This window comes from Ananas comosus, linkage group 7 (assembly GCF_001540865.1).
Source record: "Ananas comosus cultivar F153 linkage group 7, ASM154086v1, whole genome shotgun sequence".
NCBI classification, from domain to species: Eukaryota; Viridiplantae; Streptophyta; class Magnoliopsida; order Poales; family Bromeliaceae; genus Ananas; species Ananas comosus.
In genome coordinates this window covers 14,509,837-14,533,217 of record NC_033627.1, presented here as the reverse complement: position 1 = coordinate 14,533,217, position 23,381 = coordinate 14,509,837, and the positions used below count along the sequence as shown (strand labels likewise).

The window sequence follows — 23,381 nt, the reverse complement described above, 5'->3', positions numbered from 1 at the left end:
AATCGCATAATTTATTTTCTAGGTACTTCAAATACTCTAGATCAAATTTAACGGAGCCGATTGACGATTCGAAAGTCGCAACATCGAAAACGAGCTGGAAGCACGGAATGCTCCGTGCTTCCGATAGCATAGTAGCCTTACTCTATATATATATATATATATATATATAATTGAGCTCCTATGCTTTTAAAAGTACCCAGTCATTGGTACTTGTAAGTTTTCAGCCCTTTGATTAAGGAATGTGTGGTTAGGATGATGCGGGACCTCTATAGGGTTGAGTGGGTGGTTGGTTGAATAATATAATCTAACGGGTAAAAATGATTAAAAGCATAGATCTAACAGTAAAAAATTTATAAGTACCAATTACTTAGTGCTTTTACAAGCAGTATAGCCGGACTCTATATATATATATATATATATGAACTTAGTTTTGTAGCCCTAACTTAGGCTCAATCCAACATGGAGAAATGATCCCATGGGTTCCCACATAAGTCAAATCTAGGTAGGTTTTTAAAAGCAAAGACATTGGAATTGGGAGGTAAAAGAGGTAAAAGAAGTAACATGAAAGGTTTAGGCTTTGGGAGACAAAAGCAATAGATATGTAGTCTAATCATTTGTGAAGACAATATAATCCCAAATTCAAGAATCCTTTTAGGTGAATGCCTTTGGATTAGGTGTAGCCTTCACTTTGCCTTTTTTTTTTTTTCCCTTTTTTTTTTGGTTTAATTTCTTATTATTATCATCCAATTGTGATGTGATGTTGTGACTCCAGAATATTAATTGGTCCTATTGAACCCTATGGTTCATAGTTTTCTAGGAATATGCTTAATTTATCAGCTATTTGTATTAAATGTTACTGAACATAGTGAGAAAATTAGCTAAATTAAAGTTTTAGCTTGAAACATATTATGTTTTCCTACACCACCTTACTGAATTGTTATCCCAGAAAAATAAACATGCTATGAAAATATCTAGCAAGTTTAACATACTCATATACCATTGTTATGCTAGTATATTTAGTATATGTATTACAGAAAAGACGACCATTGTACATTTTTTTTTTTTTTTAAGAAAAAAGTAACACGCTATCCATTTTATTTATTAAAAGAATGAACTAGATTATAGATGTGAGGTAATAGAAACCTCTAGCAAGGTGAGCCACTTAAAAAAAAAACATCTTGTCAAGCTGCTAGTGCTATTTTGCTGAAAAAATTTGCCCCTACAGATTTATTAACTGTTTGTACATTTCGAGAAACAAAAATTTGATTTTATTCAATGGCATGGACTAATTAGGTCTAGTTTAATAATATATTACTCAGATGCATCAAAGATTGGCTTCTAAAAATTACATTATTTTTCTCCGGTCATTTCGTCCACCAACATACAATACTAAATTCAGGATGTGGAATTTCCTTTCTTTTCTCTATTAGTCGTCTTTAGCATTTTCGAGTTTTCGAGGTTTTGATGTTGTAATTTCTGTTGCTAAATTTATTTACTGTATGAATAAAGCTGATGGAACGTTATTTTTCTCTAAAAAAAAATATACATGATTTAAAAAGCTAAAATAATTAAAAGCGTTTAAAACTTTTTTCTATATCGATGCTTTTGAACGATGGAAAGCACCAACATCAGAAATGCATGTACTACTGGATGCTTCTTTACTTTTGTTTCTTTGCGCGGCAATTTTTTTCATTATGCCTGTAGAACATCAGAGACGGATTCTCTTTTTTTTTCTTTTTTTTCTTTTTTTTTGAGAAAAAGGGACGGAAAATTTTGACGCGCATTAAAGTTTACACGTACTGATGTGCAGAGTCTCTGAAGCATCAAAGTGGGTTACGCTTCGCAAACATTTGCGTACGCCATCGAGTTTATATCTGGGGCCCACACAAGGCGCAAACTTTTAGGAAGGTGAAAATGTGGGACCCACCACCATGTGAGTGGGGCCCAAAGGAAAATGGGCCAGGGCCCTGGGCCGTGGGGCCCAACAAACCATAGCCTATCACATGGGGTCACGATATGGCTCCCTAGTGTTATCCCGTATTTAATAGCCCACAAAATATAATAATAAAAATAAGAATAATAATATGATAATTCCCAACCCACCCCCCACGCTAGGCAATTATAAGTTAGTTAAAGGGCTCATTTGAAAAATATTTTGGGGTGCCACTTAGGCCCGGAATAATTGTTACTTATGACGTGGAGACAACTAAGTTGATCTCAGAGCTCATAAAATACACAGCAATAAGACACAAATAACACATCATGTTTTGTCATCTTATGAGTACTTAACGTTTGGTAGAGTACTATACAGGATAAATAAATATTAGAGGACTTTGGTGTGAGCGTTGCAAGGACTAATTACGAATTTTAATAAATACGGGCCGTTAGGTGTATCAACTTCCACATGTTAATGTTAATTATAAGATTAAAGTTGGATCTCGAAATCTCCGGGTTGAAAAATCATCCACACTACCTTACTTTGACATCTCAAACAAATTTTCTCTATTTTATTATACAAGAGTAATTTACTATTAAATAACTACGTTACAATCGAATTTTAATAACCTTAGCTGAGATAAATTGAATTGCTAGGCTACAAAAATGATCCAAAAATAATGAGCTAAACTTGCCATTAATTCTACTTCTATTAAATTCACCTCTATCGCTGGTATTAATTAACATTTTTTAAAAAAAAAACAAACTTATTATTGATCAAAATGGAACTTTATTTTTATGCTTCTAACTTATGTGCAAATATTAATTGTAGCCCGGAAGAAAGTAAAAATTATATTGCATATCTCTCTAAACCAATTCGATGAGAATCAGCTTCTCTAATGAGGGATTTTCATGATCATTATCATATATAAAAATATATAAATATTGTTGTCATGTGATCAATATAAAGCAACTCTTTTTCCACCTGATAATCTCCATTAAGTAATTCACTTGAGGTGCACCACACGTGCTCCCACAATAATTTAGAGCAATTATTTGAGTTCTCCAATGTATGATTCAATAATTAAGGCTTACAAGTGGAGATTTAGTGACTAAAATTTGTTACAAGCATGCTCCATGGTTCGTGCTAATCAATAATTAGAAATTAAATAATAAGTTTATTTCTACTAACCAAGAGATTAGCATCGCCAACCAAAGGGTGATGATGCTTTAATTTCAAATTATGTAATACTTGGAAAATTTTTGTTTAAAAGATTCTTTCAATACTGCTGATAAATGTTTATTTTTTTAATATGTCTACTAAATTGTATTATAAGTTTATTGTTGATGCATTAGTAGAATTTGATGGAGAAAACTTTTTTAGATATATATATTTAATAACGCATTTAAGTAAATCTCAAAAGCTTTTTTGCTTTTCCCATATAAGGTGAATTTGAATGATTATTTTTTCTATTTTTGTGTTTTCCTTTTCCTGTTTATGTGTGATAAATTACACCTATGTGAAATTTCGTTTTTATTTATTATCAAATAAAAATAAAAATAGAAGACTAAAATGTAAATATAATAAAAGTATAGGTCACACGTGACAATATCAGAAATGACAGATAGCTCAGCTGATCACAACCCCATTTTTTAAATATTTTATGCTAATAATTTTTGTTTCTAATCCTTTACTAATTAGCAAAATTATAAATTAAATCCTAATTAGCGAAGATTAGGATGATTAATTAAGCAGTGTATCAGAAGAAGTGCACGTGACGCACCCACGCGACATCGTGCATGAGCCATCACATGCTCGCGTTAAATTACCATGTAAGTATACATACATACGTACGTACATACATACATACATATATTATATATATATATATAATATAGTTAAATATATTCAGGTATATCATATTTCGCGAAAATACCTTAATATTTGGTTTTATAATTTTTGATTTTGATGTTAGAGATTCTAAACCTTCAATAGTTAATATTTTATTTTAGTTCTTAAACTTACAAAAATACTTTATTATATATAGTCTTTATTTTAGAGTATAATTTATTTCTTACAGCAGTTCATCTTATATGTACGTGCGTTATAAATTCTGTCGATTCATCGTCTACTAAATATTTTTAATTTAATGATTGAGTTTTTAAATAGTATAAAAAAGAAATAAATTATTCAATGAGAGTATGAGGACCAAAATGCAAAATTGTTAGAGAGTTTGGGGACTAGCGATGCAATTTACCGTTGATCTTGGAAAAGGCCTTGAGTGTTGGATTTTATTACGAGATTGCCACGACCGGGTGGGACAAAGGCTGAGGCGTTCACGTGGGCCGCTACGGTTGCATCTTTCGGTGCGGGGCTTTTTCTAATCGCTTTATCCAGTAGCACGGGAAGGGGCATATGGTGTAATTATCTCGAAGTTGAAGGGCGATTAGGGTCGGTGCGCGTGATGTTGATGCGGCCGTTTGATCTAGCCCTCCGCTTGAAATTTAACGGCTCCGATCAATTTCCATACATCTCTATATATGTGTGCAAAAAAGGTGCAATAGAGCTCAAAAGTGAATTAGGCCCACTCTCGTTGGACCACCGATACGACATATCAATATCAATATCAGGTATTATTTATTATATATTTAGTATTTGATTTTTATTGGATGAAAATTAAATTTTAAAAATAAACATCGTTAATTTTGGGCAAATTTAACTTTATGAAAATCAAAAATTGTAAAAACCTCAATTTTACTTCACCCTAATAGAATCAGAGAATTTAAATAGTACAATATGTGGGGTGCATTTTATTATTAGAGAGTGAAAAAATGGAGTGAGAAAATTAGAAATCAATTCCCCAATGATTCTTATTCCACTGCTATGCTCAGGTCAAAATATGGTAAATGGTCAGAGAAATGATTTACCTCTATAAAGAGTACTAATACGGGCAAAGTGGCAAAATGGAAAAATAGGGATACTTTAAATGGCTTCATTGGAATATTGCACTATTTGGGAAACTCTTTTTGTTTATTTGAGTTTTTTTTTTTTTATTTATGGTCGCTTCATCTTGTTGATTTGTGTAGAAGTACATGTACTACATTAAATTGTTAGAAAAATGAAAACTCTATTAATTTTCTTTTAAACTTTTTACATAACATACATATATAATAGCTTTGTTTTATATTTCTATTATTTTCTAAATTCAATATAAATTTATTGTCTATATGATGTACATTATTTTATAAGAAAAAGTATAGAATACAACAATCACATTGTCGACGTGGTGTCTTTCAACTAATTAAATTATTTTTGTGGAGTTCACCTATTCCATTATAATTTTTTAAAAAATATTTCTATTGTGTTTTTTTTAAAAAAATATAATTGGTTGAATATATGACTGCTACGTAGCTGATTTCTTCACGTTATAGTACTTAATTGATATTAATGTGTCATTTTCGATTCTCGCAAAGCTATAAATAACAGTATTTTTTTCTGCATAATCTAGCTAAATATGCACTGAAATTGAATTAAAATTTAAATTGGAACTAGCTGTGCAAGAGGAGATGCTTAGGAGAGAACGGTTATTCAAAGATATAATAATAATAATAATAATAATAATATTGTTGATGATGATGGATGGACATGAACGGTTCACGAGGATGACGTGGTGGACCATTTCCACGCTCTTTATTTAATTTCCCCTCCTCCTTTTCCCCTCTTATGCTCATATACTTCGACAACTCCCAAAGAAAAAAAAAAAAAAAGCTTTTTTAAGGAGTGTCCATCTCCTCTCTCCTCGCTCTCTTCTCCGATCTACGAGCTCCCCGAACCATAACCCTAACCCTAATCGGAGATTTCAGTTCCCTCAAGCTCGATACGAAGCTCTCTCCGGGGCCCCCTTCCGCCATTGCCGCGCTTCGCGGCGATTTCGCCGCGTCTCGTCACTCATAGTGAGGAATTCCTCGATCTCTCGTCTTCGTTCAACATAGGGCTTCGAAAAAAGCGGACCTTTTTTTTGTGTTTATTTTCTTTTTCGTGCGATTTTTGGTCTTGCATTGCGAGTTTGGGGAGCTCGGAACTCTAATTGCTGGGATTTTGCACGCTTTGGGGAGTGGCATCGGGGTTTCCTTCTCCTGTGGCATTGGGGCTTCCTTCTCTAAATCTTTGGAGCTAAGGAGTTATGGTTTGCGTTTGCTACTGGGATTTGTGATTTGAGGAGATTAAAGTTGTTTAAACGACGAAAAATAGCAAAATCTTGTGAGCTTCAGAAATTTAGTGTTAGGTTAGGGTCTTTGTAATGGGAAAAAAGTTTCTTGGTCGAGAGGGAGTAGAAAATTTTGGGGCTTTAAGAAAAGGAGATAAATCTTGAGAAAAGCTTGTAGATTTGTGCTCCTATAGTGTAATCTTTGAGAAGGAAGTTAACTTTTTGCGGTCAAACCTTCTCTGGAAGTTGTAAATCATACTATTTCGAACAAACTTATGAAGGTCGACGTCGTTTACTCTCTTCGCTACTTACCCTACTTACCCAAGTTTGGATTTTGAACTGTGGTAGATACCTCTGAGAGCAGAAAATTGAAACGTCGACCTTCCTTTCTCTGTGATGGTTGAGCTCTAGTGCTTCTGTTTACCTTTAATTTTTTTTTAAAAAATCACCTTTGGAGATTTTGAAGGTGAAATGAATAGCAAAAGGAAGAAAGAATTGGTGGGTGAGGATAATAGGCCCAACGATAACCGAATCTCTTCCTTACCCGATGAAGTTCTGGAATGCGTTTTAATCTTCCTAAAATCCCACAAGGATCGCAATGCTGTATCTCTTGTATGCAAAGACTGGTATCATGCTGAGCGGTGGAGCCGAACCCATGTGTTCATTGGCAACTGCTATTCTATTTCCCCAGAAATGGTTGTTCGTAGATTTCCAAACATTAGAAGCCTTACTCTAAAAGGAAAGCCTCGGTTTTATGATTTCAATCTTGTTCCTCCAAACTGGGGGGCCGACATTCATTCGTGGCTCGTGGTTTTTGCCTCGGCTTATCCTTCTCTTGAGGAGCTTCGGCTTAAGAGGATGACTGTTACAGATGATAGTCTCGAGTTTTTGGCTCGGGCTTTTCATGGGTTTAAATCTCTTTCTCTAGTGAGCTGTGATGGTTTCAGCACCAACGGCCTTGCTTCTATTGCGGCTTATTGCAGGTATACTTTGATCCCTTTCTTAATCAGTTGATTTCTTAGTTGATTTATTCTCAAACATTCCTTCTTAGTTCGTTCCTTTCCTCCTCTGATTTTATGAGACAATGTGTCGTATTGTTTTTGGATACTTTGCAAGTCCCAAGTCTTGAATTTTTATGTATGTAGCTATTCGTTGCACAGGTTGCATTTACTGATTAGTAGTTGTAGGGAATATATGTTTCTATTATGAGATCAGGGCACATTGAAAGTTGCTAAGGCTACTTACTTTTGCCCTTGTTTATGTACAATTGTATCACAATTGTAGATACTATTTGGAAACTCTGCTTACTCCTTTCTGGTTAATGGAATTGAAAGTTTTTTGCATGTTTTCCTGGAATTTAGGCACAACTGAAGTCTTTACTATTTGGATAAACTGAAGTCTTTACTATTTTACCTGTCTATATTACATCAACTGTGTTCTGTGCCAAATTTGTCTTTTCTTTTCTCCTTTTGGTATATATGACCTAGAAAACTTAAGCATAGGCAGCAGTGCTTGGATAATATATATACTCGTTGTCTATTGTTTGTGGTATCGGACTATTGCTATGTTCTAAAAGCCATCATTTGTTTCAGAAACTTGACCGAGCTTGACATTCAGGAGAGTGGGGTTGATGATCTTGGTGGGAGCTGGTTAAGTTGCTTTCCTGATAGCTTCACTTCATTGGAATCGCTTAATTTTGCCAACCTTCATTCCGAGGTGAACTTCGATGCCTTAGAGAGGCTTGTCGCTAGGTGCAAGTCGTTAGAAGTTCTCAAAGTAAATAAGCATGTAACACTGGAGCAGCTTCGAAGGCTACTCATAAAAGCACCGCAACTCACAGAACTCGGAACTGGTTCATTTTCACAAGATCTTAAGCTCCGTTCATATACAGAACTGGAAAGTGCTTTCAGCAACTGCAAGGATTTGCACACAGTTTCGGGCTTGTGGGTAGTTTCTTCAATGTACCTACCAGCAATATATCCTGCCTGTTCGAATTTAACTTTCTTAAATTTGAGCTACGTGGCTCTGCTAAGTACCGACCTGGCAAAGCTTCTGCTAAACTGTCCTCTTCTTCGCCGTCTATGGGTAAGATCTTGGTAGTTAAACTATTTTTTACTTTCGTAGTTATTTATTACCAAAACGATGAAAAATAAGCATGTTGCTAGTTGTTACTTCGGCGGGACCACCTCAGCGTGCGTAGGTTGTTATAGGGATTTTCTTATGTGCTTCTACTAGTCTTTTGGCTATTTTGTTGAATACTTCTACCTTTTGACTTCTTTCCAATTCTGCCAATGATGCTAATAGGTTTTTCTTCCACTCGAGAGGTTAGATGCTTCATGAAGGGAAATGTACATTTTCTTTTGAACTGTAACTAGTCGCATAGTGACCCAATATCTTTGTGCTTTATACTGTTATCAGTGTGCTTTCTTAAAAGTCTAGAATCTCAGTTCCTCATATTCTAAACTTTAACTCCTATTGTTTGCAGATTCTAGATACAGTTGAGGACAAAGGGCTAGAGGCAGTGGCCTCAAGTTGTCCCATGCTCGAAGAACTACGGGTTTTCCCAGCTGATCCTTTTGATCAGGAAGCTGTTCTGGAAGGTGGTGGTGGTGGAGGGGTCACAGAATCTGGATTTGTCTCCCTCTCAGAGGGTTGCCGTAATCTCCACTACGTCCTCTTCTTCTGCCGCCAGATGACCAATGAAGCAGTTGCCACGGTCGTCCGTAACTGCCCTAACTTTACTCACTTCCGCCTCTGCATAATGAACATGGCTCAGCCTGACTACCTTACCAATGAGCCCATGGATGAAGCCTTCGGTGCGGTAGTCAAGACATGCAAGAGACTCCGGAGGCTGGCTGTTTCTGGCCTTTTGACTGACCGGGCTTTTGAGTACATTGGGGCTTATGCTAAGAACCTGGAAACCCTATCTGTGGCCTTTGCTGGGAGTAGTGATAGGGGAATGCAGTATGTCTTACATGGGTGCCCTAAGCTTAGAAAGTTAGAGATCAGGGATAGTCCATTTGGGAATGAGGCCCTGCTATCTGGAATTGAAAGGTACGAGTCAATGAGGTCGCTTTGGATGTCGGCTTGCAATGTGACGATGAGCGGATGCAGGGTTTTGGCGAGGGAGATGCCGAGGTTGAATGTGGAGGTCATTAAGGAGGATGGTAATGATGATGTGGCGGCAGAGAAGGTTTATGTCTACCGTTCTGTCGCGGGACCCAGGAGTGATGCTCCTCACTTTGTTCTCACACTTTGATGGTCAATCTTTTTTGGTAATGCTCTCTTTTTTTTGTTTCCTCTCAGTTAAATGATTATTTGCTTGCTTCATCAAACAGATTCTCCTTTATATTTACACTTTCTGAGATATATTTCATTTTAATTCAGAGAATAATGTTATTGACTATTAGCTTGTTTGGTGAGATTGTTGCTGATAATTTTTCCTTAATTATGCTCCTCATTTATGTAAAAGGGATTTGCATCTGGTTCAGAACCCATAGGATGGGTAGTTCGAGTGCTTCGGGGAACAAGAGGTAATCTCAAGATTAAAGGTTGAACGAAAGGAAGCACATGACTCCATAAAGATCTCAGCTAGTGTTTCATACTGTCTCTGACTCTCCTGGGCACGGACTATTCGTGAAGTGCCTTGATTTTACATGTGCTCCTGTATCTCCATCCCTGATTGTGTGTTTTGGCGTATATTTCTAGTTTAGCTCTTTTGACATTATGCTATATTCATGGTAATGATTGTGAAAGTTTTGCACGAAATAAATGACAATGGAGATTTATATTGTTGGAAATCACTTGAAATATGAACTGCTGCAATATTACATTCTATGTCCGATCAATTTTCATAGAATTGTATTCTTGCTTCAAATAAACTGATTTATCCTTTGAATAGATTCTCGCCCTTCTTTTTTATGCTATCAACTAACACAAATTTTCATGCTTCTCATTTCTGCAGATACAATCGAGAGAGTTACACTTCTATTAACCCAGAAATATGTATAAAACCTCAGAGCGACAATATAATTCTTCTCATTACATTTTCTTTTCTTTTACATATCAAGTCCCTGCCTCCTTCCTAAAAAAGGGTAAGATAAAAAGTTAATCTCACGCCTTAAATGTTTCCATGGGTAACAGTCGGCCCATGTTGGCTTCAGGCGCTGTTCCACCTCTGAATAGCAAGATTGCAAGGCTTCCTATGCTGAAGTATATAAAACAGCCGCAATGGTGAGTCACAAATTAGCCAAAATCTCTTCCTACAATGCATTGCCACCCTGGTCCGTGCGAACTGTCAAACTCCTGTGATTACGCAAATTTTATCCACCAGAGCAAGGAAAGAGAGTACAGAAAAAGAGAGTAAAGGGAAAAAGGAAAAAGGATTACTATTTACTGTTTGGCACTGAAATTGTGAATATTTACCTTCTTGATGAAGCGAGCTATCTCAGTGGAGTCTGTGACATCAAACTCATCAAGGGCCTTCCCAGCCAAGTGGAGCGCGTCCTGCTGCATAGTTTGCAGCATGTCAGTATCTTCTATTACTGCCTTGCTCTCAAGCATCTTCTTAACTCTACACTATGTCAAGAACAAAGAGGGAAGTAGTAAAGTGGTAGAAGTAATGGAAGGGTGGTATTGAATTATATAGAAATGGCGGTAGAGAGACGAGAAGAAATGGATAGCGTGGGCGGAGGCTACACGTCGAGAGAATTCTAGGTTTGTGGCCGCTGGTTGATGTTCCAGAATATGCCATGTGGCAGCCACTCCAGAAGAGATGGACAGGGCCCATGGGAGCAAATGTGAGATTGCGGAGCTGTACATTGACAGGTGCCGTTATTTTAGTGGTAATCCTATGTAATATGGGATCAGTTTGGAACATGTTGGCCGGTGCCTGGCCCTTATCACTCCTAGTGTGATTGTCTCCTTCCTGTGGAGCAACTTGCAATTCTTCTGCCATTTTTATGTAATCGAGTGCTGAATTATCTGGTAATTCTGTGAGGATAATATCTAAAACTTAGAAAAAGAGAAAACTATTGTTTCTTCTTTTATAGACAAGGTAAATTTATGCTTTAGGACTTCTACTTTGTCATTTATCACTATTATCCAGATTCCTGAGACTATGGAAAAGGTCGGTGAAAAAGAATCGGGGGATTGTTTTGAGTGGAAAATTTGTTCCTAGAAGGGATAAGATAAAGATTCCTTACTATTCAGAATTGAAAGAGATTGCCAAGGATTGGAAGGCGATAGGAGTGGTGGTTGTTAGTACGGATTCATGGATTTTTCGACAAAGTGCGAAGGACAGCGGAATGGTAGCAGCAAGAAAGTTGATCAATTGGAATCTTAGTGTAATATGGTGGAGTGCTTTTCCTGGTATAATGTCAATTTGTGGACCAGCTTTCTGATAAATCAGTATGGGGCTGAAGATTTGCTCAGATTTTCTGCGCTTTTTCCGTTCAAGCGTAAGATTTCTTGGAGCTTCACTCTGTTCCCTTCTTTTGTTGTTATAGTTGTATCTTTGCTTTCTCCAAATCTATCTGTGTTTTAGAACATTTTTAATTTGAATCGATTTTTGTTTCTCAAGATCTTGGTGCCTAATTGCTTCAGCTTTTCTTCTTCCCTCTGTTTCATCTACTTGAACTTGATGAAGTATTTTGTAGCTAGATAATAAGAGGCTCGTTTTGGCTGTTTTTAGTTGTTTGTGGTCCTTGGATATGAGCCAACTTTGGGCTTGGATTTGGGACAAGCCATGTGAACGTCTTTTAGCAGGTTTCTTCAAACCGCTAAATTGTTACATTACTGGTAAATTATATAAAACAACTATTTATCTCTAAAATCTTAAATTACTTGAGAACAGTATTTTTAATATTTTTATTCAACAATTCCTGTTATGTGACCTATGACGTGAACTTAATTAATAAGAAAAAAAGTAATATTCAACAATTCCTGTTATGTGACCTATGACGTGAACTTAATTAATAAGAAAAAAAATAAATAATGCTAGGAGTATTATGGGACTTGAATTCAAAATTTTTTGCTCTAGCATTATATTAAATTATGTGAAATAACTGTTTATTTTTAAAAGTGTAAGATACTTGAGAACAATATTTTAAATATTTATATTCAACAATTATCATGTCATAACCAATTGTGATTTCTATTACACACCATATGAACCATCATGATGTCCCACCTTGTAGATGCAAGATTTTAATCAGCTTATAGATGAGTTAGATCATTGGAATAGCTCTTTTGAGAGCCTATTTTATTTAATCTAATTGAAGTTTATGCAAAAATGCTATTTGAGTATAATATATTTGACCTACGTGGAGTTTATACAAAAATACTATTTTGGGTAGAATTTTTGTATAGAATATTATTTTTTAATTAAATTCTCTCAAGAGCTTCTAGTTATGTATGTAGCGATATTTTTTTAATCTGAGAAGTTGTTTTAATAGCGGGGCCAACCAGAAATTGAGCATCACTAGTAATCATAACCAGAGGTAGTTGTAACAGTGATGAAATAAAATTATCACAACCAACATATTCTTTTGAGGGTATAACAAATGGTGTACTTATTAATATCTTCCATAACTTCTACCTTACTCTTTTATTTTGGAAGCAACTAACACCATTTCCTTCACTAATAAAGGACCTTTCACTGCACCGACCTTTAATTATCTTTTCTTTTTCTTTTCTTTTTCTCTTTTTAGAGAGAGAACTTTAATAGTGCTTTTGACTTGCACTTTTCATGTTGAAAATGAACCAGAAAAAATCGCTAGTCCTCTTGTAATTTTGTCATTGGGACAATCAACTATCAACTATACCAATGAAAAATCACATGGAGCCAAGATTTTATGAGATTGACATAGAAAATGACTACCATGTCAGCTTTACCTGTCAATGATCTTATCCTGGTGGTCCATCCCTTAAAACTCTAATTCTTATCTTCGACAAAAAAAAAAAACTTTGCTTAATAAAAATACTTAACCAATAATGCGACACTAAAAAAGAGAAGAGAATGGAGATTAGATAGGTGCGGAGATCACATGCATGGAAGAACAACAGTTGGTGGTTCTTAGCATATTAAAAACAGTCCTTGTCATTGCATGCAGAGGGATGGATCATAGAGGAGACTAGGGAATGCACATAAAGACCCTACTGTTCACGTGTGTTGGAACAGTGATCAAAGGCTAAAGAATTAATTAATCCACGTACACTATATATTAGATCCAGACAAAATGATCAGTTAATTTATAAGCCTCTTCTCCAATTGGTTTCAATGAATACTCCAATTCCTGTTTTGTTTATAACTGACCTTTGGTCACTCCCAAACAAATGGCATCAAAATCAGAGACCAATGATTTGGAGATTTTTAGTTATTATTTTACCTGGTTCTTCATTATTATTTTTTTTTTAAAAATCTTTCCCTATCGATTTATTAGTAGTTCTTGGTAAAGTTTGTTTCTGCATGGTATCTTATTGCCACCTTTCAAAGCTAACCAACACTATTAAAGGCCTGTGCATGCATCCTTTATCCATCTCCTAGAAAAAGCTTATCCTCTTTTATCTTCAATGTAGTGGCCCTCTTCTATTTCCCTTGCTTCCTTTCAACTTTGTTTCCTATGCACTCCTTTAGCTCTATTTGAGTGGCTCCTTTTCTTTTTTTCTCCACACCATCTAGTGTCTGGTATCTAGTCTCTACCCTACACTAAAAAAGTAGTCCCTTCTCTCTCCCTCCCTCTCTCTCTCTCTCTCTCTCTCTCTCTCTCTCTCTCTCTCTCTCTCTCTAGAATGTGACACCACAAGGGGCTATGTTTAGGGATCCAAATCCAAACAAAGGAGAGTCACATGGGGGTGGGGGGAATGGCAATGCAATTTGATCCCTAGCTTGGGCTGAGAAATTGTGGATATGCCAAGGTGTTATGCCTTCAAGGAGAGTGACCATCTTAAAAGTGGTCCAGGAACTATGGCTACAACTGTGGACTTTGCCTTTACATTAACTCCACATTCATTACTCATTACTCTCTTACTTTTTTGCTCCTTACTTTTTAGACATATAGCTACAGCAGCCTTAAAAAAGGTTTTCCTTTTCTATCAAGGATCAAACCAAACCAAAAGTTGAAATTATTTCTAATCTATTACCTCATAATCAGATTGATATACGAAAACTTTTGCGCACCAAACAATGATCAAGATAAATCGGTGTGCAGAATTTTCTACTTAACCAAATTTACTGAAAATCTGAGCTCTACTGTAGCTAACCATAGTGCACCCATCCCAATGTTCAGCCTTCTAATCGCCACCATTTTCTGCATTCAGTTACCAGACGCACATTGGCACACCCAATAAAGCCAGCCCATTAATGCAGCGGTTTTACATTTACTTACAACCTACAACAAACTGATTCATGAGCATAACAACAACAACAACAACAACAACAACAACCCATTACACATATACACCAAACAAAAGACCACCCCATTTATCTATCTACACATAAAAGACTCTCTCAACCATACAAAGTTTGTGTATCTGTTCCAGTATTCCTTCGTGCATCACCAAAGATGAGAGCAGCAGCAGCAGCAGCAGCAGTAGCAGCAGAAGAGGAAGAGGAAGAAGAAGAAGAAGAAACACCCTCATTTGTCGCAAAAGCATTGCATCTGATCACTTCAGTGATCTCTTCCTCCTACTCCATCAGATCCTTCCCCGCCAAATGGCGGTCCATTCGCGAAAATCTCGAGCGCCTCCACTCCGATCTCTCCGCCGCCGCAGTCTCCGCCAATCGGCGGAGTCCGGAGCTCTCCGAGCTGTTGCAGGCCATTGCGTCCACTGCGGAGGAGACCCACCGCATCGCCCTCCGCTGCGCCGACGAGTCCTACGGCGGCGGGAGGCTACTGCTGCAGAGCGACCTCGACGCCGCCTCTGCGAAGCTCGGAGCCCACATCAAACACCTTGCGGAGGCGTACTCACAGGGCGCTCTCGCGCACTGTACTGCCATTGTTGTGCCCAAGCCCGGCCCCGGCGCGAGCCGAGAGGACGCGAGGTTCTATACAAGGGATCTGCTATCGCGGGCGAGGGTCGGAGATTTCGAAATGAAGATCGAGGCGTTGAAATCGCTTAATGGCGTTCTCAGTGAGGACGATAGGTATGTGAAGATCTTGGCGACGGAGGAAGACCACGGCGGTGTCGGGTTCCTGGTGAGCCTTTTGGAAAATGGCCACGCAGGTGTTCGAGAAAATGCCTTAGAGGCGATTTGTATAGTCTCCGGCTTCGATTCCTACAGAGGAGAGGTTGTGATCGCCGGGGCTATAGCCCCGGTCATTCAGATACTTGAGACCGGGAGCGGGCTCGCGAAAGAAGCTGCGGCGCGCGCTCTGAAGAAGCTCACAGAGAACTCCGACAATGCCTGGTCAGTGTGCGCCCACGGAGGCGTCACAGCGCTTCTTAAAGTCTGCGGCGATGTTAACAGCGGCTCGGAATTGGTTTGCTCGGCATGTAGCGTTCTGAAGAGCCTGAGCGCAGTTGAGGAGATCAAGCGGTTCATGTTAGAAGACGGAGCAATCCCCATCTTCGTAAATCTCTTGAATTCAACCCAGGAGGTGATTCAGATACAAGCAATTGAATTCCTCGCCGCCATTTTCTCCTCGGAGCATTTAGTCGAACGCAGAATGAGTAAAGAAGAAGTAGTCGAATTGCTCCTTCGGTTCTTGGACCCAAACTCTCCTCACTCATCCAAGTCAAGAGAGGTCGCTCTCCGGGCTATTGAAGCCCTCTCCTTCTCTTCTACAAGCTCGACGAACCGTTTGATCGCCTCTGGATTCCTAAACCAGGTCCTCTTCTTCATAAAGAACGGCGAGATCTCGATCCAGCAATCCGCACTGAAGGCCTCGTGCCGCTTGTGCGGACTCTCCGCTGAGGCCAAGAAGGCCATGGGCGACGCCGGCTTCATGCCTGAGCTCGTGCGGATGATCGACGTCTCGTCCTCTCACGTTCGCGAAATGGCGGCCGAGGCGCTCTGCAGCATTATCTCAGTGCAGAGAAACCGGCGCAGGTTTATTCAGGACGAGCATAACGTGAGCCGGATTCTGCAGCTGCTAAAACCGGAAGAAGAGAAGTCGGTGACGAAGAAGTTCTTGCTCTCGGTCTTAATGTACATAACCGACAGCAATAGCGGGCGGAGGAAGATCATGTCTTCGGATTATGTCAAGCACCTGGAGAAGCTCGCTGAGTTCAATGTGTCAGATGCGAAGAAGATCGTTAAGAAGCTCGCGGGCGGTCGAATTCGGAGCATGTTCAATGGAATTTGGAGTTAAAATTGAGTGAGTTTTCTAATCAATTCTACCCTCTAACACTTTTGTCACTTAATTCGCCTACCCCATGCATGAGTAGACAAGCTTTTGTTGAGATTCCATGTCTTTGGAAATCTTCAGAGGCTGCAGAGGACTAGCAAAGAAATATTTCCAACATTCACTGTGTAAATTGCTCGTAATATGTAATAAGTTGGTAAAGAATGTTAAATAGAAGTGGTTGAGGTTCTTTATATTTGTTAGATACAGAGCATCACTGTCGCGTTTACAACATGCACTGAACTTCAATTTCTATCGAACAAAATCGCTGAAATAAACAGAACTTATCAAATTAGGAAAGTGAATGTTTTGAGTGGCTGCTTATGAAAAACATGAAATTAAGGGTCTTCTAGTAAAATGTGATGTAGTTGGAGGATTCTTGGTGTAATTTAGGACCCAGCAAATATTCACTAGGAAGGTAGATGTGATGAGGCAATGCAGGGGAGACCACATTTATTGTCACAGAATGAAGTGTCAGTGATGATATAGTACTAGAACATGTTACATGTTGGTTACTCTTCAGAACCTTTCTTCAGCTTTATCTTTCATTCCCTTCAATGTTCTACACACAGCAGAAACATGTAATGAGACCTCTGCTGCATGAGATCACAATAAATGTCAGTTTCTCTAACCATGTTGTGTTTCACTGCAGAAAAATTACATGGTACTATTAACTTTTTCTATTGGAAACATTCTTGGTTTAGCTGGTAAAGGATCTGCTCTATATAGCACAGTGCCAGAGTAATTAAAATAAATTTATGTGTTTATTTATTTATCCTGCATCGATTATGTAACTTCTTGACACTTCCCTGCTTTTTGGGGTTTGGGGATGTCAAATGAGCATCAAAAGAAGTGATTAAAGAGGAGAAGAAATAAAAAGGGCACTCCATTGACTCATCGATTGCATCGAATAGCAGCGTTTAGCGCAAACCAGCTTTTTTATATATAGGTAGATATTTTGATGCTTGATTAATTTACATGTTAAATTAATCAAGCAACACGATGCAAAGTAACGCATTAGCAGTTTGTGTGTGTGGCTTAAAAGAAGTTAATAATGTAATTTAATTTAACGATTAGCATGGTTACCGAGGAGAAGAAAAGATAAAGAGAATGTCACCAAGTGAATGCATTGACTATTAAGTAGCTAACAAGGAAGTATATATAATTACTTTGGATGGATAAATTGCGATTATAAGTCAAATTTTGGATTTTGGATGTAGAAACATAAAAAGAAGAAAATGCTCACATGGATAGTTGAATGAGAACCCAACACTAACCCAACACTATTAGAGAAGTTTGTGCTATCCTTCTTAAACAATTGGGATGCCTTTTATTATATTGCTAATTTTGCAACTGCAGTTAAAGAATTTGTTGGGAGCATGTGAAGTATGATTTTACTGGCAACTCTCTGTTGCAGATGTTATTTGGCCAATTTGCATAAAAAATCCACTTATTTTGGGCTTTTGCAAAATCGGGCCACCTTTTTCACTTTTGCAGATTCGGTCCGCTTTTTCAGCAAACTGACCAAAATACCCTTATTACTTTTTCTCTTTCCTCTTTCTCTCTCTTCTTCGTTTCTCTTGTTCTTTTTGTTTTTCTCGCCGGAGGCGGAGCGGAGGCAGAAACGGTCCGTCTCGCCTCTCACCCTCATGCTCTCGCCCTCGTCCTTGCCCTCGTCCATGCACCCCCCACCTTCCTCGCTTCCGACCCCGTTAAGGCCGCGCCGCGACTTTTTTTTTTTTGTTTTTTTCTTTTCTTTTCTTCTCCGACTCTTCTCCACCGTCTCCGACGATGACGCCTCTCGCCCTTCCCCGCCCTTCTCATCTCTCCCTCTCCCTCATTTTCTGCCGCCTCCGACGACGATTTATCTTCGCCGGCGCCGACGTCGACACCGTAAAGGTCACTGCGGCGTTACAGCCTCGGAGCGGGGGGTCCTTAGCGGCGTCGTCACCGGCGCCGTCATCGGCGCCGTAGCTGTTGGCAGAGAAGGTGACAAAAAAATTATAGAAAAAACAGAAAAAAAAAATAAAGATAAAAAATTATATAAAAAGAAGGATGAAGATGAAATTACATCGTTAATTACAAAAAAAATTATAAGTTGCACTATTTAAGATGTAAACTGCTGCTTTAAGATAAAAATTATACTCTTTGAACGAAAATTATACTATTTTTTATCTTAAACTGCATCCTTTTAAGTGATATTTATACTGTTTCTCCTTTTGTTGCACTGTTTCTCCTGTTGTTGCACTATTTCTCCTCTTATTTACACAGAAATGGTACAAGAGGAGAAACAATGCAAAAGAGAGAAACAGTATAAATATCTTTCAAAGGGTGCAGTTTCTCCTCTATTGCATTGTTTCTCCTCTTGTTGGCACTATTTCTCACTATTGTTTTACAAGAAAGGTGCAACAAGAGGAGAAACAGTGCAACAAGAGAAGAAATAGTAAATATAATCTCTTAAAACAGTGCATTTCCCTTTCCCTCTTGTTTTGCACTATTCTCCTCTTGTTTACACAGAAACGGTGCAACAAGAGAGAAACAGTATATATATCTCTTAAAACAGTGCAGTTCCTTCTCTTTTTGCACTGTTTCTCCTCTTGTTGCACTATTTCTCCTCTTATTTACACAAAAATGGTGCAACAAGAGGAGAAACAGTATAAATATCTCTTAAAATGAAGTTTAAGATAAAAAAACAGTGTAACAAGAGGAGAAATGTTGCGAACAAATAGAAGAAACAGTGCAATTTTTTTTAAAGAGTGTAACTTTCATCTTAATGGATGCAGTTTACATCTGAAAGAGTGTGTAATAAGAAGAGAAACAGTGTAAATATTTCTCAAAGAGTGTAATTTTCGTTTAAAGAGTGTAGTTTTCATCTTAAAGCTGCAGTTTACATCTTAAATAGGTGCAACTTATAATTTTTTTGCAGTTAACGATACCAATTTGAGTTTATCCTTCTTTTATATAATTTTTTATCTTTATTTTTTTTTTCTGTTTTTCTATAATTTTTTTTGTCACCTTCTCTGCTAACAAGCCACGGTGCGGCGACGACACCGCTAAGGACCCCACTCCAGTCTGTAGCGCCGCAGTGACCTCCACGGTGTCAACGTCGGCGCCGGCGAAGATGCATCGTCGTCGGAGGCGGCAGAGAATGAGGGAGAAGGAGAGATGAGAAGGGCGGGAAGGATGAGAAGGACGAGAGAGGCATCGTCGTCGAGACGGTGGAGAAGAGTCCGAGAGAAAAGAAAAGAAAAGCAAGAAAAAAAAAAAGTCGTGGCGCGACCTTGGCGGGGTTGGAGGCGAGGAAGGTGGGGGGTGCGTGGACGAGGGCAGGGGCGAGGGCGAGGGCGAGGGCTAGAGAATGAGGGTGAGAGGCGAGACGGACCGTTTCCGCCTCCGCTCTGCCGGCGAGAAAAAAAAAAAACGAGAGAAACGAAGAGGAGAGAGAAAGAGGAAAGAGAAAAAGTAAAAAGGGTATTTTGGTCAGTTTGCTGAAAAAGTTGACCGAATCTGCAAAAACGAAAAAATGGCCCGGTTTTGCAAAAGTCCAAAATAAGTGAATTTTTTATGCAAATTGGCCATGTTATTTTTACTCATTTCATCATTTTTTTTTTACATGAATTTTGATGTTTAACATCCAAATCTCCTTTTCTTTTTCTTTTTCTTTTTTTTTTTTTTTTTTTTTTTTTTGGCACCGGATTGTTTTGGTGTCGACTAATTATTTCTTAGTTCGGTAAAATTTGGCGTTTCTAACTTTTTTAACTTGTGATTCAACTTGAGTATGATATGCTCAAATATTGTCATATAGACTATTAGTACAGCCCATTTTTAACAGGCATTGGGTAGCCAGGCCAGGTCACAAGCCACCTCTCAATGGAGCCCATTGTCTAGAAGTATGGACCTTTTCTTTATAAGGCCCTTTAAGAAAAAGACAACAATTTTTTTTTTTTTTTTCAAAAAAGAAAAATCTTGCATCCTATAAGCCTCATACATCACACAGTAATAAATAATATTAAAGATGAAGCTTGGGTCACTATTTAAGCACACAAGGAGGTTTGGACCTTTGGTCTTAAAGTCGGAACTCAAATAATGTTCATTAGTTTTGCATTTACTGAAGGATAAACTGTAGATATTTGTGATCCACACAAATTGTCTCTTATGAACAATTAATACGCTACATTGTCATGAATCTTATCATCCCAAAAAGGATACAAAGAGATTACATTATCGTATTCTCTTGAATGCCATAAAGTGAGTAATTAGTTTCTATATGTCCGAGATAGAAAAAAAATGAAAAAAATCAATAAAAAAATGCCAAAAAAATATAATCACTAACTTACACAAGTAGTTTTCTTACAAAACTAGTTCAAAAATAATAATAATAATAATAATAAAATTGAAATGAAAAGACTAAGAATTCCAGCTAATTAAGATGCTGTAGCAAGCCGAGTCATACAAACAAAATGGACGGCGGAGATCTCCTATCCATTGCGAACCCACTCCAAAAATGATGCGGAGTTAGTTCCAAGTTGGGGCGAGTCCACCGCGCGCTATCCCTCTCCCACCTATTCCGCCCCCAACTAATCCGCCACGTCACCATTTTTTATGTAAAACCCCCTCTATTGCCCTATAAATACATCCCTCCATCCCCCCCACCTCAAAACCCTCCCCTTTATCTGTTACTCACTACTGCTACCACTAATAACAAAGCTTAATTAGTTTAAGCTTGGTTACTTAGGCTTTAGTGTTGTTAACTCCGGAGCTTTTTTTTTTTTTTTCTCTTTTGAAATTCATAATGGCGGGAGCGGTCATCGTGAGCAATGGAGGAGGTGGTAGAGATTACCCCGGTAACCTCACCCTCTACGTCCTCTTCACCTGCTTCGTCGCCGCCACCGGCGGCCTCATCTTCGGCTACGACCTCGGCATCTCCGGTAACTAATTAGTTGATTAATTTATTATATCAGAAAAGAAAATCAAAATGCTACGTCCGCGCCATTTCTACGTGCATGCATGCGTCGTGAGATAAAATAAAAGCTTGATCGTACGTAAAATAGTAGAGTAGAGATGAGCGGTTGTTTAATTTATACGATTCGGATGTTGTTTGTTTAATTATGTAATTATTGTTTGCATGATTTGTTGGAAATAGGGGGAGTGACGTCGATGGACCCGTTCTTGATGAAGTTCTTCCCGTCGGTGTACCGGCAGGAGAAGGCCGACGAGAGCGCGAACCAGTACTGCAAGTTCGACAGCCAGCTGCTGACGGCGTTCACGTCGTCGCTCTACCTGGCGGCGCTGATCGCCTCCTTCTTCGCGTCGTCCGTCACGCGGGTGTTCGGCCGGAAGTGGTCCATGCTGGGCGGGGGTGTCACCTTCCTCGCCGGCGCCGCCGTCAACGGCGCCGCCAGGAACGTGCTCATGCTCATACTCGGTCGCATCCTGCTCGGCGTCGGCGTCGGCTTCGCCAATCAAGTATAATATGTCGACATACTTTCAGAAGGATTTTCAAGTTATCATCAGAATCATCTCTACTAGAAATTAATAGAGCAAATTTATTTATTAAATGTTCGTGCATGGTATTTAAATGGTATGTACGATGCAGTCGGTGCCGCTGTACCTGTCGGAGATGGCGCCGGCGCGGCTCCGCGGCATGCTGAACATCGGGTTCCAGTTGATGATCACGATCGGGATCCTCTGCGCGAATCTCATCAACTACGGGACGGCGAAGATCAAGGGCGGGTGGGGGTGGCGCATCAGCCTCGCCCTCGCGGCCATCCCCGGAGCCATCATCGCCGTCGGATCTCTGTTCCTCCCCGACACCCCCAACTCCCTCATCGAGCGTGGCCACGCTGACCGGGCCAAGCGCATGCTCCGCCGCATCCGCGGCACCGACGACATCCTCGACGAGTTCAACGACCTCATCGCCGCCAGTGAGGAGTCGAAGCTGGTCAAGCACCCGTGGGCGAACATCATCAAGCGCAAGTACCGGCCGCAGCTGACGATGGCCGTGCTGATCCCCGCGTTCCAGCAGCTCACGGGCATCAACGTCATCACGTTCTACGCTCCGGTGCTCTTCAAGACCATCGGCTTTGGCGGCGATGCCTCCCTCATGTCGTCGGTGATCACCGGGTTGGTGAATGCGTTCGCCACATTGGTTTCCATAGCGACGGTCGACAAGGTTGGCCGCCGCAAGCTCTTCCTCCAAGGCGGCGCCCAGATGCTCATTTGTCAGGTATATCATCTAGTCAGCAATTCTATACGTTAGCATGCACGCGTGTATGCATATCAAATAATGAATGAATGAATGAATTGCATTCACGTACGCAGGTGATAGTGGGGACGCTGATAGCGAAGAAGTTCGGGCTGAGCGGGGAGGCGGAAGAGGGGCTGTCGCGGGGGTACGCGGCGGTGGTGGTGCTGTTCATCTGCCTGTACGTGGCGGGGTTCGCGTGGTCGTGGGGGCCGCTGGGGTGGCTGGTGCCGAGCGAGATCTTCCCGCTGGAGATCCGGTCGGCGGGGCAGAGCATCAACGTGTCGGTGAACATGCTGTTCACGTTCGGGGTGGCGCAGGCGTTCCTGGCCATGCTCTGCCACCTCAAGTACTTCCTCTTCTTCTTCTTCGCCGCCTGGGTCGTGCTCATGACCGCCTTCATCGCCCTCTTCCTCCCGGAGACCAAGAACGTCCCCATCGAGGAGATGCTGCTCGTCTGGAGGGCCCACTGGTTCTGGGGCCACTTCCTTGCTCACGACGACGACGTCCACGTCGCCGCGGCAAATTCAAATCTCGAGTTGGGTGGCGCCAACAACGCCAAAGCCAAGCAGGGTGGCACTGCTGTAGCTAGCTAGTACTTGTTGGAAGATTATAATTTATTAATTCTAATGTTAATTAGCTAGGTTC

The 23,381-nt window shown here is 39.6% G+C and overlaps 4 protein-coding genes across 9 annotated transcripts; 3 read left to right on the top strand and 1 right to left on the bottom strand.

Annotated features, from left to right (window-relative positions):
* LOC109712459 (protein TRANSPORT INHIBITOR RESPONSE 1-like) lies at positions 5,680-11,723 on the top strand. Of its 6 annotated transcripts, XR_002216851.1 has the most exons (5): positions 5,680-7,126; positions 7,736-8,228; positions 8,629-9,418; positions 9,616-9,676; positions 10,108-11,723. XR_002216851.1 is itself a non-coding variant. In XM_020236030.1 (4 exons), the coding sequence occupies exons 1-3, from the start codon at positions 6,615-6,617 to the stop codon at positions 9,400-9,402; spliced, it is 1,779 nt and encodes a 592-aa protein (XP_020091619.1). In that variant the 5' UTR covers positions 5,680-6,614; the 3' UTR covers positions 9,403-9,418; positions 10,108-11,723. The 6 variants fall into 6 exon arrangements, 3 of the variants coding, with proteins under 3 accessions (XP_020091619.1, XP_020091618.1, XP_020091617.1); XR_002216850.1 differs by having other exon boundaries at positions 8,629-9,676; XR_002216852.1 differs by having other exon boundaries at positions 8,629-10,237; positions 10,307-11,723.
* LOC109712460 (dynein light chain 1, cytoplasmic) lies at positions 10,107-10,739 on the bottom strand. The gene is given in 2 exon segments (XM_020236031.1): positions 10,107-10,448; positions 10,569-10,739. Coding segments are annotated over 2 exon segments (330 nt in total). The 5' UTR covers positions 10,707-10,739; the 3' UTR covers positions 10,107-10,256.
* LOC109712550 (protein CELLULOSE SYNTHASE INTERACTIVE 1-like) lies at positions 14,150-16,692 on the top strand. Its single transcript, XM_020236157.1, has one exon. It carries the CDS (start codon positions 14,708-14,710, stop codon positions 16,454-16,456), a length of 1,749 nt encoding a protein of 582 aa, XP_020091746.1. The 5' UTR covers positions 14,150-14,707; the 3' UTR covers positions 16,457-16,692.
* Positions 21,282-23,329, top strand: LOC109713301 (sugar carrier protein C-like). The gene is made up of 4 exons (XM_020237304.1): positions 21,282-21,417; positions 21,633-21,955; positions 22,086-22,715; positions 22,811-23,329. The coding sequence occupies exons 1-4, from the start codon at positions 21,282-21,284 to the stop codon at positions 23,327-23,329; spliced, it is 1,608 nt and encodes a 535-aa protein (XP_020092893.1).

What these genes read in the sequence shown, in the direction of transcription:
- LOC109712459 (XM_020236030.1), top strand. Translation starts at nt 6,615, where the DNA reads ATGAATAGCAAAAGGAAGAAAGAATTGGTGGGTGAGGATAATAGGCCC. An exon ending in TCTATTGCGGCTTATTGCAG is followed by an intron (nt 7,127 to 7,735) that starts GTATACTTTGAT and finishes CATTTGTTTCAG; the next exon opens with AAACTTGACCGAGCTTGACA. An exon ending in CTCTTCTTCGCCGTCTATGG is followed by an intron (nt 8,229 to 8,628) that starts GTAAGATCTTGG and finishes TATTGTTTGCAG; the next exon opens with ATTCTAGATACAGTTGAGGA.
- LOC109712550 (XM_020236157.1), top strand. Translation starts at nt 14,708, where the DNA reads ATGAGAGCAGCAGCAGCAGCAGCAGCAGTAGCAGCAGAAGAGGAAGAG.
- LOC109713301 (XM_020237304.1), top strand. Translation starts at nt 21,282, where the DNA reads ATGGCGGGAGCGGTCATCGTGAGCAATGGAGGAGGTGGTAGAGATTAC. An exon ending in CTACGACCTCGGCATCTCCG is followed by an intron (nt 21,418 to 21,632) that starts GTAACTAATTAG and finishes TGTTGGAAATAG; the next exon opens with GGGGAGTGACGTCGATGGAC. An exon ending in CCCAGATGCTCATTTGTCAG is followed by an intron (nt 22,716 to 22,810) that starts GTATATCATCTA and finishes TCACGTACGCAG; the next exon opens with GTGATAGTGGGGACGCTGAT.